Source organism: Dromiciops gliroides, chromosome 2 (genome assembly GCF_019393635.1).
Source record: "Dromiciops gliroides isolate mDroGli1 chromosome 2, mDroGli1.pri, whole genome shotgun sequence".
Lineage (NCBI taxonomy): Eukaryota > Metazoa > Chordata > Mammalia > Microbiotheria > Microbiotheriidae > Dromiciops > Dromiciops gliroides.
Genome location: NC_057862.1, coordinates 275,374,070 through 275,389,188, shown reverse-complemented (window position 1 = coordinate 275,389,188; position 15,119 = coordinate 275,374,070). Strand labels below are relative to the sequence as shown.

Below are 15,119 nucleotides of genomic sequence, written 5' to 3'. Positions count from 1 at the left end.
CTTTGTAAGACCTGAAAACCCTGATCAATGCACAAACTAATCAATTCTTCAGTGAAATGACAATAACGTATGCCTCCCATCTCTTAGCAGAAAGGCGATAGACTACAGATATAGAACGATACATTCATTTTCAGATTTGGCCAATGTATCGATTTGTTTTATTTAACTATATTTATTTATAATGAGGGAGGGTTTTTATGGGACGAGAGAGAGTAGATTAGTGAGAAGTAACAGATACAAAAGGAAAATGGTATCAATGAAACTTTAAAAACACATATAAGAAAACCGAAATAAGTTCAGAAGAGGCCACAATCAAGGAAATTTTATTACTACCATGTTAAATTTAATACACTTTAAAAAAACTGACTGGCAATAAAAGATGTTCATGGTTTCATATATGATTCTTCATACATTGAAATATTTGTGTTTCTTGATAATTATTAAATTCAGAATTTAAAAAAATATTTTAAAAGGAAAAGAAAACCTATAATTCTCCCACACCGGACTTTGAAAAGAAAGACAGTGTTATCTCCTTGACATGAAGAGATTATCAACTATCAGAGGAAGACTTAAGTAGAGAACATTCTTCAAAAGTAGTACAAAATTGTGCATACACATGCATATACTCACATTTCATCTAAAGAATGAAGAATAAAAAATGTTAGCCAGAGGAATGTGAATAACTTTTCTTTTTTCTCTTTTCTTTTTTTTTGGCAGGGCAATGAGGTTTAAGTGACTTGCCCAGGGTCACACAGCTAGTAATTGTCAAGTGTCTGAGGCTGGATTTGAACTCAGGTTCTCGTGAATCCAGGGCCAGTGCTTTATCTATTGTGCCACCTAGCTGCCCATAATAACTTTTCTAACTGGAATTCAATGATACAAAAAAACTATGATAGCTTCCCTAGGATTTAAGGCACAGGAAAACTGCTGCTCCCTTTTTTATACTAACTATATTAGAAGTGTGAGAAATTCAGTTGTGTGATTTCTGTAATTTTTGTCTTTCAGTCATGTCTGACTCTGTGATCCTATGGCATTATCATGCCCATATTGCCCACAGGGTTTTTTTTGGCATTCTGTTATTACAACTAGGTAAACAGAGAAATGTTGGGGTTTTTTTAAGCACACACATACGATAAGACCACCAGAATGCAGCAGGATGGTGTCGAGACCCTCCTGAAAAAAAAAAAGGAAAAACACCCCATGTCTACCTCCCTCATACTTCACTTCAAGGTTCCTTCCCTATCTCCCTCTGCTTGAGGCTCAATATCTAGTTTCCTAAATGTCTTATGTGCCTTAGAGAGATGAAGGGAAAGAGAAGAGACAACAGAGAACAGGGATGGTGTCTCTAAGGATAAGCAAAGAGACACATTTTAAATTTTTGAAAATTGGGAGGAGGGGAGTGAGTTTTAGAGAACTAAATTCATCTTGTCACAATGGATAACTTTGTTAACATACATTTCCTATACATTTTTGAAGTTGTCATGTCTTTTTCTGTAAGTGAGGCTACATAGCCATCCTTCCCAGAAAGAGGATGCTATAGGAGCCCCTTGTAGGTTCTGCTTTCTCCTCTGAATTTTCCAGATGGTTAGGTACTAGGCACTGGGCCTGAGCTAACATTTACAATTCATCCCTTGGACCAGATACCTGCTCCACAGAGGCCTGAGGGCCGGCGCCCTGTGTGCATCCAGTCTCTCTTCATCCTCTGAAGTAGTCTCAAGGCTGTCATGGACACCTCATGGTTCTTTTCTCCAAACTCCAGCATGTGTGCAAAGCGAGGAATGTACAGACATGGATCTATTAAAAAAAAACCAAAAAAACAAACACACACACTCACACATAGGCTCAATACTAGCATAGAGAATAGGCTTTTGTATCACTGGCCTCATGTTTTGTTATTTACCCCAAAACACATGTAAGTAAGACTAAGGTATGCTTTGAGGCCAGACTGGTTAAATAACCAAATCCAAAGAATGATTAACAGATCAATGCTAACCTAGAATGAGGCTTTCAAAGGAGTATCTCAGGGACTTGCTTTTGACAGTAGGCTATTTAATCAATAATTTGGATTAAAGTATGTCAAATTTGCAAAAGTATAAAACCAAAGAGGGACATCTGTACGTTGTATGACAGTTATGATCCAAAATGACCTTAGCAGGCTGGATCTTTGAGCAAAAGATAGCAAGGTGAAATTTAATTAGGAATCGATGCAAAGTTCTATATTTGGGTTCAAAATACCAGATATACAACTATAAGATGGAGCAGGCATGACTAGTTTCTATGGAAAAGATTTAGGGATTTTGGTAGATTATACACTTAAAGAATAATGTAACGTGGCAGCAAAAATAGCTAAGGTAACCTTAGGGTGCATTAAATACTCTACAGAGCAAAGTCATCAACAGATCCACTACACTTTGCCTTTGTCAGACCACATGTAGAGCATTCGTTATGTTCACTTCTGAGCACCCATTTAATATTGCACATTGACAAACTAAAGCATGTCCACAGGAGGGCAACTGACATAGTATCAACTGTTGGCCATGCCATAGGAAGATTGGTGGAAGGTTGTTCATTTTGGACAAGAGTGAAGGAGAATGTGATGATGATGCTCTTGATGTATCTGAAGAACGACTGTATAGAAAAAGGATAAGGCTTATTCTGCTTCATGCTGGAAGGCATAACGAGGACTACTCAGTAATATAAACATTAGGGAGTCAGATTTCAACTAAATATGAAAAAAAATCTTCCTAGTGATTAGAACTCTCCAATATGGATTAAGGCTGGCTCAGAAGATATTAAATTCTCATAACTGGAGGTCTTTAAGTACAGGCAAAATTTGAAACAACAAAAACTTTTCTTAATGTCTTCTTTGGTGGATTTGGACAAGAGATTTCTAAGGACCTTTTAACCTCTGTAGTTTTATGGTCCCGAGATCAGTATATAATATGCTGCTATTTTTATCTAAATCATTATTATACAGGTATCTCCTTCACAAGTCATTATATTTCTAATTGCTAGTGGAAATTTAAGAGAGTATAATTATCTATATGAAATAATTTGCTAAAAATTCTAAAGTCAATATAATACAAATAGATAATTAACAATGATTCTTATTGGAGAATACACATAGATCAATTCAGAGGAAAAAATAATCAAATAGTTATCTATGAAAATTAAAATATAAATGTCTCTGAAGACAAACTTCCTATGTAGCACAAAATGTCACCATGTATTAATAGTATAATTGTTTGGGGGGTTTTTTGGGGGTTTTGTTTGTTTGTTTTGTTTTTAGTGAGGCAATTGGGGTTAAGTAACTTGCCCAGGGTCACACAGCTAGTAAGTATAATTGAATAAAATATCCTATGGGTTAGAGAATGACTATTTTTTCTTTAACTTAAAATTTTTTTTAAAAAATTTTCTCTCATTTATAAACTTAACCAATATATAGTATACAAAAGAACAGAATTTAAAACCATCATGAATCTATATTATGTATAGCCTAAGTTTTTGCTTAAGTATAGACTAAATTTAACACATAATTATCAATAGTTTATATTATAACATAGCAATTTATATAGTATTTTAAGGTTTGTAAAACATTTTACATATATAATTTCATTTGATCCTGACAACAACCCTATGAGACAAGTGCTATTAAACATAAGAAAACCTGAAAGATGTTAAGTGACTTACTTGAAGTCAAACAACCAATGTTTATTCAAACTAGGTCTATGCTTATCTCGACACTACCCTATTTGTCTGTGTTCCCTTCTCAACTTCCTTGTGTTTTCTTATAAATTTTTTTCATTAATACTTTTTCTTTTTTTCTGGCAAGACTTTCAATATGTATCCATTCTCCCCCAATACCTATTGCCCCTAAGAATAAAAGATATCCCTTATGACAAATATCTTCAAGCAACACAAATTTAAACATTGGCCATGTATAAAATTGTGTCCCATTCTGAACCTACAGTCCATCACCTGGTTATTATTCTAGTTCTACTGACCACTCTCTGTCAATTCATAAAACTTTTTTCATTTTTTTCTGAAACTTTCTGGTTGGTCATTTCTTATGTGCAATAACATACTATTACAGTCAAATACCATAATTTATAACCCCAATTAATTAGTACTCATTTTGTTTCCAGTTCTTTGCTATGACTACAAGTACTATAGTACATGTTTTAGTAAATATGAATCCTTTCCTTCCATCTGTGGGGTAACTTTCTTTTTTTTGTTTTTTTTTTTAGTGAGGCAATTGGGGTTAAGTGACTTGCCCAGGGTCACTTTTAAATGTCTGAGGCCGGATTTGAACTCAGGTACTCCTGACTCCAGGGTCGGTGCTCTATCCACTGCGCCATCTAGCTGCCCCTGTGGGGTAACTTTCTAATAGCTCTATCACTGGGTTAAAGAAGAATATGAAGTTTGATAACTTTTGAGGTGTAATTCCAAATTGTTTTCTAGAATTGTTAATGTGCCTATCCTTCTCCAACAGTTATTGTTTTTCTTTTTGTTATCTTTGCTAATTTGATGGGTATGAGGTAGAACCACAGAGCTGTTTTAATTTGTATTTGGAGCATTTTTTAAATCTGGTTGCTGAAAACTGCAGGATCATAAGATTACATATTCAGAAGTGGAAGGGGCCTCAGATGTAACCTAATCCAATATTTTCATTTTTACAAATTAGGAAACTGAGGGCCAAGGTAATTAAGTGACTTACAGTCATCCAAGTATTATCAGAAGTGATATATGAACCCAATTGTTCAGACTCAAGAGTACTTTTTCCCCACTGTCACCACTTGGATTTCTTCTTTTGAAAATCTCCTATTAGTATCCTTAGACCATTTATCTATCATTGATCTATCTTGTAGTTTACATATAAATCAATTCCCTAAATATCTTGTATATCAGACTTCTATCAGAGAAATGTGCTGTAAAGGCACATTTCACCCTTAGACCCATTTTATACCCTTAAAACTTTCATTAACGAAGTATTCTTTGTCCTCAGGTTCTGCAAGAATGTCCTGCCTTCACTTTCCTGATACACAAGGAATTGGTTCAGCTGCCTTTTAGAGCTTACTAACAAATAAAATAACCCAAAACATAAGCAGAATTAGCAGAACAGTACAAAGAGACCATTCCCCAGTTTAATTCTAACCTGCTATTGATACTGATAACTATGGAAGTCTGTAGCTTAGGAAAGATCAGAAGAAATCATCCTCTTGTGGGTATTGATACTTCTAAGGGAAGAAAGTAATTATGAGGTCATTTGATCCACCACCACAAACACCATTCTTTCTTTTCCCTTCTCTCTCATCTCTTTGCTTAGTCTTCTTGTTCCTCTTTGATTTCCCTTCTCTTCTATTTATTAGGGCATCCATAGATACTAGCCAGTGCTAATTATGGCTCCTAGGCTAGATTAAACTTTCCTTGTAAAATCAGGGGGCTTGTGCTTAAAGGAAATAAGAGGAGCACAGATCTAGAGCTATTAGAGTCTGATAAGTCATCTAGTCCAATCCCCTTCTTTTCCAGATGAAGAAACTGAGCCATAAAGAAGTTAAATGATTTCTCAAGGATACACAGGCAATAGTGGCAGCCAGAATTTGAACTAACGTTCTCTAATTCCAAATCCAAAATTCTTTATATAACATCACATAGCCTAAAGATAAGGAAACAGATACAGAGGTGAAGTGACTCTTCCAAAGTCATAAAACTGATGTTTTGTTTTGTTTTGTTTTTTGGTGAGGCAGTTGGGGTTAAGTGACTTGCCTAGGGTCACACAGCTAGTAAGTGTTAAGTGTCTGAGGCCGGATTTGAACTCAGGTCCTCCTAACTCCAGGGCTGGTGCTCTATCCACTGCGCCACCTAGCTGCCCCAAACTGATATATTTTTTAAAATAATTACTATGGTTATAGATACCAGTGTTGGCTAAGCATATTTAAATTTATTAATATGATATACCAGTAAAAGATTGACCATGAGTCTCCCTAACTTCTCATGGTCTCAAGCCATGTGGTAGAGAAAGCAGAGAGAGAACTTCAACATGGCAGTTAATGCAAGCAGGAGAAAAGCCCCAAAAGACCCATGCTGTCTTCCAGAGAGGTGGCATGTAGTATCAAAGAGACCGAAGTGAGTTCAGAAGATCTGCAAACCAGAGAGCCAAGAGAGTTCCTGCCCTCTTCCCAGGATTTTTATCCTCTTTCTACATTAATCAAAGCTAATTGTTAGCATCATTCAATTCCATCAGTTGACAATGATTTGAAGGTGGTATAAATTAAAATGAACTCTACTGACATGGCGGTTGGGACTATTAAAGTTTAAACTGGCCAACTAGCTATCAAGATGGACACACCTAAGAAATATAGGCAAATTAAATTCTATAGCAAGAAAGTCAGTTGGGCATGGTTAAGCTAGGAGACAGAGATAACTCCAGAGGTCAGGAACATCACTGCAAAAGAAAATTCTCCCTGACTCTCAGGAATCTTTCCCCCACCCCAACCCCAAACGGAACTTTCCATAGTAATGTGGTCACGCCAACTGTCCCCCCACCATCCGTCATCTATAAAAGCTTTTGCCTTAAAAAAAAAAATTGCAGGGCAATGAGGGATAAGTGACTTGCCCAGGGTCACACAGCTAGTAAGTGTCAAGTGTCTAAAGATGTATTTGAACTGAGGTCCTCCTGAATCCAGGGCCAGTGCTTTGTTCACTTCACCACCTAGCTGCCCCACAAGATGTCTCTAAGACATCACCTCCCCACAGGGAGGTCAAGACTTCCCTCTTGGTCCCTTTCTCTAAGCACCAAATAAAAGAGTATTTTATACTAATTGAATTGTGAGCAAGAGGTGTAATTCTTTAAAGATGTCTCTAAGATATTTCTATTTCTCTAAGGGAAATTCTCTAACAAACTGAGTAATCCTATGGAGAGTTTAATGGAAGGACATAAGAATAGCATAGGATGAACAGGCACAAATGGTTTACAATCCAATTTAACTACTAAGTATTGTCTAGTTACTGTGGCTTTCTGCCATCAGATGTGTTTAAGGTACCACAGTGAAAGCTAAAAGAAAGGCTGGAATATACAAATTCAACACCTGTGAACACCTTGAAGCAACAACAAAAGATATCAATGGCAACAGTACTTGGTTACAAAGCTTTTAAAAGATTCCAAGACATTATGAGGGTGAAGCAACTCAACTACTGAAGCAACAATACCTTTGGGTATTGTTAAGTCTGAATTCACTTCCATAACTAAGGTCTGTACATGTTTGCTCCGTACATGTTTGATATCTGCAACCCAAAGTTGGGGATACAAAGAAAGGCAAAAGACAGACCCTACTCTCCAGATGCTTCACAGTTTAATAGAGAGATAATATGCAACTGAACTGAAAATTAATTTATGAAATTATAAAATTACAAAAAGGAGGCAAACATACATGTTCCTTGGGTACTTGCTGGAAAAGCCCACAACTGGCAGCAGGAAATAGGGCAGCTATTTCTTTAATAAGGCACAGAGACAATCAGTGGGAAGGGGATACAGAGGCAGAGAGCAGTGTGGGGACAGGGAATGGGATGGTTTAGAGAGACAGCTGGGAAAGATGAGGAGGGGGAGAGGCAGAGTTATACTCACATAACCATGGATTAGAGTTGAGAATACTAGTTAGCATGGATGGAGATGGTAGAATGCTGGGGGGCATGGGTGTGTGTGTAGGAGTTTTATAAGTTGTTTTTGTGTTTGGGAATATACCAAACTCAATCTGTGCCACCTCACATGAGTTCATTAACATATCAAAATGATCTCAAAGTTATCAGTAAAACACCAGTTATGAGCACCTTTTTGAAGGTCTGCTTGGCTGGTGAAAGCCTGGATTTTGTCTTAAATTTTTATATCAAAGGACTAGACAAGCAGCACCTAGATGGTTTTTCCTGATTCAGCACTTAATACCAGGCTATTAATTTTAGTTAATATATGGTAAAATTTGTAGATTATGCTCCTTTTATCTTTGGGGTGGTTTGTAGGTGACTTCCAAGTTCCCTTTTGCAATCTTATTTCCTAGTAAAACTTACTTATTGAGTAGAAGGGGTCAGGTGACCAAAATAAGACACAATTTTAACACAGCAAACAAGTATGTACAAACTAGATGTATGGAGAATAAATTGGAGAAAATAAAGGGAAAGCACTAGCATTAAGGAGGAATCAGGAAAGGCTTCTTGTAGATGGGATTTTAGCTGAGACTTGAAGTAATCAGTCAGAGATGAGGAGGTAATATATTCCAGGCATGGGAAACATGTCTGAAAAAGGATCTGCATTCAAGTTTTTTCCACTCCAAGGACCAGCATTCTATTAGCTGTGGCCACATAGCTGCCTCACTACATTATAACGTTTCTAGAATTCCTCCTATGCCAACAGGTTTCACACTCAAAATAAGGAGTTGGACAGTTAGGAAATGAGGCGTTCCTTTTCAATAATTTTTTTTAAAAAACCTTTTCGTTGTTTAACTGCAAGAAGATCCCACTACAAATATAAAGTAGGCAGTAAATCAAGTCAATTTTATTGCCACGGCAAGTTTTCTACAGTATACACGCATAGTTTCTCAATACATGTTTTTCAAGAACTCAATTTTATCTGTTCACAACCTAACAGAACATTGCAGTTAAATCTTTCCTCCCCACTAATGACCCCAAAGAGCAATCTCAAAGAAGCAAAACTATCAAATATCTTTCTCCGTGGTCATGGTGCTTCAATTCAAAGCTGAATGAAAAGAAAACATAATCAGATGTAAAAGATGAAGCTAGAAAAAGGACAAACGGTTGGGAGGAGTCTTGTCCAACACATACCAACAGGATTCCTTTCAGAACCATAGAGACAAATTCAAATGCTGAACCAAAGTGGCTCCCTGAGAGACAAAGGTTTTTACTGCAACCCACTCCAGCCTGATCCTTCACTTAAATTTCGCTCTAAACAGGGACAACAGCTCCGTAGAAACACTAGCACTGCCAGGCCTTGTAAATACACAAAATGTTGATATGATAATATTGGAGGGTTTGGACTGTGTTCTTTTGGCCACAGGAAATACACACTTTCCGTGAAACAATCAAGAATAGAGAAAAGAGAAGCATGATATACATCAGCAAGGAGTACAACAGGTCTTTCCGGTGGGTCAGTCTTCGTTCATGCTCAGATTAACTCCTTAGAAGTTAGAAGAGGGGAGGGGATGAGGGGAGGGGATGGGGGGAGGGCGAGTTCAGCTTTCCTCCTCTGCCAGAGACTGGGCCCAGAAAACCACATTCGCCATCAAAGTTCCTTCTCTCCGCCCCCTCCCCCTCCCCCCCAAGCCTCAGTCTGCGACAGCTTTTCGGGGTGCTTGATCCCAGCTGGCGACTTAGGAGGCAGAGCAAGGCCGAGGAGGCTCCTCAGACCAGCTTGGGGGGGGGTGGTGGGGGGGTGGAGGGAGGGTGCGATGGGGCCAGGAGAGGAAGGAGCGCCCTCGCTCGGCCCCAGCAGGCAGGCGGGCGCAGGCCAGCAGAGCTGGCCAAGCTGAGCCGGGCGGGGATGCACGGCAACCCCAAGCCCCTCCCCTCTCAGCTCGGTAATCATGGCTTCTGACTCCACCAAGGAGCTTTCTGTGCAAACTTTCCCAGACTGCAGAGCGAGGAGAGAAGGCTGAGAGCCCAGGTATGGCCCCCAGTCTTCTTGAGGCAGGGAAGGGGCAGCGGGCGGGAGATTTTAGTCTGCAGCCCCAGAGGCACGGAGTAATAAAGAGCGGGGGGAGGGGAGGAAGGGAGCTCGGACTCCGGCGCCGCCGCCGCCGTCACCTTCCCGCGCCGCGGAGGCGCCGAGCTCCCCGGCACTGCGGGTGACAACGACGCAGCCATTGCTTCCTTTGCCCCTAAGCTGCGTCGGCTTTCACGGCCCAGGCGACCTGGGGAGGGCTCCAGGAGGGGTCGAAAGAGAACCGCCCACCGGCCCTTCAGCCTCCAGGGCCTCTGGCTTCTCCCAACAGCCTCCTTTCCGAGGAATGGGGGGCCCACGCTCGCATCCCACCTCCGTGGGGAACCCTCTGGGGAGCAGTAGGGAGTGGGGAGTGGGCGACGAGCGAGGAGAATGACATATTGTCTGGGTTGGGCAAGGGAGAAGGAAAATGGGGGGAGCCTGGGCCCACCAGCTTTCCATTGGAGCCGCTGGTGCTGACGTGCACCGAGGCTGGAGATTATTAGGGCGGCTCAAGAGGAGGAGAAAGGAAGGAGGAAGGAGGGAGGGAAGAGAGCTGGGAGGAAGGGAGGGAAGGGCGGGGGAGGGGGAAGGTGCCAGAAATGGACTTCGTCACACCTATTGAATGACAAATAGCTCTACCTCCAGCTCCCCAGCTCCCTCTACGAAGTTGCCCGGGCACCTAAGTGCGGAAGTAACCCTAATGACCGAAGGCAAAAGCCGCGCTCCGTGGCCCTCCTAGCTCACGTTCTGGAGAGCCCGCGCCAGGACCAGCCCCGCCCTGCGCCGGCTACCAACTCTGCCCACGGAATCTACAGCTATGCCGGAGGGCGCGCGCCAAGAGCCGATGCGCAGCAGTTTTCTCAGCCCAGGAATTTCGAGCCTGGAAACTAAGCGGGGATTAATCTGGGTTTGACCCTTTTTGACTTGAGGCTAATTTGCAGCTCTCCCCCAGGGGTCTGGGGGGTACAAAATAACCCACCAAAAACAGATCCCTGGAACTGAGCCCAGTGCTTGGCTGAGGGGCAGGCAAGGTGCCTGCCTTCTCAGCTACAAAGGGCTCTGGATTTGTACAGCTGCTGCTACTGGACTATTTGCAATCATCCCTGGAGGGCTCCACTTATCTGGCCACCCCGCCCCAGGCCCGAAGCTTGGCCCCACACAAAACGAGGTGAGCACTGGTCATCAGCTCTTCTGCCCCTTGGGTTATTTTGTTCTATTCAGGCCCTCCCACTATCTCATTCGTGCCTCTTTGCCCAGGTTACTTCAGAATCAGGTAGTATTTGACTTTCTTTCTTCCTTCCAGTAACCTTGAAGGAGTCCAAAAAGAATGTGATAGCTCATGGCAAGGTGCCAGAATGCTATGAGGTAGGGCCCTTGTCCCTGCAGAAGATGGCTGCAGAACTTTACTCTACCAGTGCTAATACCAACATCACAAACAGTAATTCCACTACCACTGCCACCACAGTCACTGCAGCCAATACCAAAAACAGCACCCTTCATCTTCATCAAACTTCCCAATCTCCACCACCAGCACAAGTGCAAAACCTTAACAACAACTTCGAGAGTACCAACTGGCAGTCTTTCTACCCCACTCTTCGAGAGAGGTAAGAAGCCAGACCAGATGTATTTAGACTCTGGCAGACCTTACTCCTCACTGGGAAAATATTTTAATAGAGAGAACTGTCTAAAACTGGGGGGAAGCTGTGGCATTGAACAGTGGTTTGATGTCTGTAGCAGCTTCACCACCATCTGTAGTGTTGCATTTGCAAAAGAAGATGGGATAGAGGTGTTCTGGCTTTACCCTTTAACTAGTTTGAAGGTCTAGTATCTGCTTTTGTCTAAGTTTTTGTATCTTCCAGTGAGAAGGGGTGAGAAAATTAGACTGTATGCTAAATGTTTGTTAAGATGCAGACCTAAGCATTTTTCTTTCTGCGATTTCCAGGAATGCAATGATGTTCAATAATGAACTCATGGCTGATGTACACTTTATCATTGGCCCTCTGGAGGCATCAAAGCGAGTTCCTGCTCATAAGGTTTGTAGAACTGTTTTTCCCCCATGTGAACCACTAGAGAAGACCTGGAACCTTTTAGAATGTAATTTTATATAATGTGAAATTGCTTCCACGAATCTTAATTACACTGAGCCACCAAAGCCAAATTTACTTAGATGGAGGTATTCACAGTTCTCTATAGTCTTTATTGACTGGTGAATTTAATTAGATTGAACACAGCTGTTTACCAGCAAGATGTTTTTCTTCACAGTATGTGCTGGCAGTTGGCAGCTCTGTCTTCTATGCCATGTTTTACGGTGATCTTGCAGAAGTGAAATCTGAAATCCATATACCTGATGTGGAGCCTGCAGCTTTTCTTATCCTGTTAAAGTAAGTCTTGCCTTGAAATTACAAAGTGGTTACAGGGACTTAGGCTGCATCATCATCAATTAAAGTATACTGAGTGCTCATCAGAGGAAAGGCAGTACAATAAAGACTTATGAAATCGATACCATTTATAAAACTGTCAGGCATATCCACTATGGATAACAATTGAGCTGGTAAATTGCTCATCTCCCAAATTCTAAAAGATTATCTTTTTCTGATGAGTGTATACTTTGCTATTTGAAATAGCATATAAAATAGTATAGTATTTTTAAAATATAGCCTATTTAAGTGGGATAGCATTTAAAATGGTATTTAAAACCTCCCCTGCCAGTGCCTTCTTAAATCTGTTTTACTCTGACTAGGTACATGTATAGTGATGAAATTGACCTGGAAGCTGACACAGTGCTTGCAACTCTCTACGCTGCCAAGAAGTACATTGTTCCAGCTTTAGCAAAAGCTTGTGTCCATTTTCTAGAGACTAGTTTAGAAGCAAAAAATGCTTGTGTTTTGCTTTCCCAGAGCAGACTTTTTGAGGAACCAGAACTGACCCAGCGTTGCTGGGAAGTGATTGATGCTCAAGCAGAGATGGCATTAAAGTCAGAGGGCTTTTGTGAAATAGATCAACAAACATTAGAAATTATCCTGAACAGGGAATCACTAAACACCAAGGAGGTGGTTATCTTTGAAGCTGTGCTGAACTGGGCAGAAGCTGAATGCAAAAGAGAAGGTTTGCCAATTACACCAAGAAATAAAAGGAAAGTATTGGGAAGAGTTTTATTTTTAGTACGAATTCCGACTATGACACTGGAAGAGTTTGCCAATGGTGCTGCTCAGTCAGATATTCTAACCCTGGAAGAGACACGAAGCATATTCCTCTGGTACACAGCTACCAAGAAACCACAGTTGGAGTTTCCACTGACAAAAAGGAAAGGCCTTGCTCCTCAGAGATGCCACCGATTTCAGTCATCTGCATATCGGAGCAACCAGTGGAGGTACCGTGGACGATGTGACAGCATCCAGTTTGCAGTAGATAAGAGGATATTTATTGCAGGACTTGGATTATATGGATCAAGCTGTGGGAAAGCTGAGTACAGTGTGAAAATTGAACTTAAACGGTTAAATGTTGTTCTTGCTCATAATCTAACCAAGTTCCTCTCAGATGGATCTAGTAATACATTTTCAGTCTGGTTTGAACATCCAGTTCAAATTGAACAAGACACATTTTACAATGTTAGTGCCATCTTGGATGGTAATGAACTTAGTTATTTTGGACAGGAAGGAATGACTGAAGTTCAGTGTGGAAAAGTGACATTTCAATTCCAGTGCTCCTCAGACAGTACCAATGGCACTGGGGTGCAAGGAGGACAGATTCCAGAGCTTATTTTCTATGCGTGAGACAGTTTATGAGGATTGTGTTCCAATACTGCTATGCACATGAAAGGGATTTATTCAAAACTAGAAAATTCTACAGCTGTTTCATGTTCAGCTATTACATTACTCTTAAAATAGCAGCCTCTCAGACCAAGTGAAAGAATGCTCTTGGATTTAATCCTATTTTATTTATTCTATATGTAGACTAACTTGCAGATTATTGCTGACCTTGAAAAAATGTTCTAAAATAGAGCTGTTTATGAACCTGTGAAATATAAAACATTTTTCTTTATCCTAAAACTTTGTACATGCATTCATTTTTTTAAAATTCCTTTTTGGTTCATGTCTTCCTAATTCCATAGCATACAAATCAACAAATTCAAATAAACCACTGGACTAAATGGCTCCTAGGGTCCCTTCTAGCTCTATCAATTACCTATGCAGATGTTATATCTCACACACACACACACACACACACACACAGATACAAAATCCTGCCCAATCATCAGACTTTCATTTCTAATCTGAAAGATTCTGCTTTGATTTTCCAAGTTGGGTTGCTTTGAGTTAAAAGAATGTAGAAGAAAATGACAAACTTTTATTACAATGATAATCCCAGGTTCATTTGCTGATATCACTGAGCTTTCTTCTAAAGAAGAACAAGGCTATGGAAACTGGTAGAACTAATATATTAGAATTCAGTGGTATCCATTTGAACAGTGACATAGGAAGTATTAGTGTGAGCCAACCCAAGTAATCATCCAGTCAGTATCTGACAATAAATTACATTAAGAAATGGTTGTGGGAAAGTATGCTTGTGGTATCTCAACCTCAAAAGGCAAAGGATGTCCCCCAAACAGTCTTGTTTCTCTTACTGAGCTAATAGGGATCTATGGTCATTGATCTAAAAACACCTTATTTTGAATGACATAATTTAGAACATAAACTAAAAGTCTCAATGAGAACTTGGTTTTATATAGTTTAGTACTTTAGAGCTATCGGGAAAGTAATATTTTAAAAAATATAATTTAATAACACTAAATTCTTATATTTGTTTTGAAAATCCATTGTTTAAAATTATAAGGAACAAATTTGGCCCAAAGAAAAGATATAAACTCCTTTGCGAAGATGAGACCCACGTGTGGAGCATTCCACATATTGTCAGATTTTTTTCAATGTATTGTTCAGTTTTGTTGACTTTTTTCCTCTCCTTTTTCTTTTCTCTTTACAAAAAAAAATCGTTGTTTACATGGAATGGCAGATTTTCTGAGAGGGGGAGGATACAGGCTACATAAAAACAAGATTTCAATTAAAATGTATTTTTTTAAAAAGTAAATTTATTGTATATAATAAAATTCAGTGGCTTTGGGATATCAAACCTGATGGTAGAACTAGAAATAGGGAATGGATCTCATTAGTATAGGATTAGCACCTTCTCTGCAACATAATTTTAGAGACTCAAGCAGAGTCAAACACACATGGACTCCATGGAGTCCAACCAAAATCAGATTAAAATATATTTGGGGACGGCAGCTAGGTGGCGCAGTGGATAAAGCACTGGTCCTGGATTCAGACACTTGACACCTACTAACTGTGTGACCCTGGGCAAATCACTTAACCCTCATTACGCCGCAAAAAAAAAAATATATATATATATATAT

The 15,119-nt window shown here is 40.0% G+C and overlaps 2 protein-coding genes across 5 annotated transcripts in view; one reads left to right on the top strand and one right to left on the bottom strand.

Moving 5' to 3' along the window:
• The window catches only part of BRF1 (BRF1 RNA polymerase III transcription initiation factor subunit), a 177,656-nt gene that overhangs the window by 86,014 nt on the left and 76,523 nt on the right, over positions 1-15,119 (bottom strand). For 2 of the 3 annotated variants that reach the window (XM_043981929.1, XM_043981931.1), the window contains one exon: positions 1,645-1,794. The exons of the other annotated variant lie outside the window; for it this stretch is intronic. In XM_043981929.1, coding sequence (XP_043837864.1) covers positions 1,645-1,794 — 150 coding nt within the window. The remainder of the gene's footprint in view (positions 1-1,644; positions 1,795-15,119) is intronic. 3 annotated transcript variants of the gene reach the window in all.
• Positions 9,514-15,000, top strand: BTBD6 (BTB domain containing 6). 2 transcript variants are annotated; one of them, XM_043981933.1, is made up of 6 exons: positions 9,514-9,670; positions 10,355-10,877; positions 11,013-11,313; positions 11,652-11,742; positions 11,972-12,090; positions 12,450-15,000. In XM_043981933.1, the coding sequence occupies exons 3-6, from the start codon at positions 11,099-11,101 to the stop codon at positions 13,480-13,482; spliced, it is 1,458 nt and encodes a 485-aa protein (XP_043837868.1). In that variant the 5' UTR covers positions 9,514-9,670; positions 10,355-10,877; positions 11,013-11,098; the 3' UTR covers positions 13,483-15,000. The 2 variants fall into 2 exon arrangements, with proteins under 2 accessions (XP_043837868.1, XP_043837869.1); XM_043981934.1 differs by having other exon boundaries at positions 9,539-9,670; positions 10,343-10,877.

Excerpts from the sequence above, each read along its gene's own strand:
- BTBD6 (XM_043981933.1), top strand. The coding sequence starts at position 11,099 with ATGGCTGCAGAACTTTACTCTACCAGTGCTAATACCAACATCACAAAC. Across the intron at positions 11,314-11,651 it reads TACCCCACTCTTCGAGAGAG|GAATGCAATGATGTTCAATA; the intron begins GTAAGAAGCCAG and ends TGCGATTTCCAG. Across the intron at positions 11,743-11,971 it reads AGCGAGTTCCTGCTCATAAG|TATGTGCTGGCAGTTGGCAG; the intron begins GTTTGTAGAACT and ends TTTTCTTCACAG.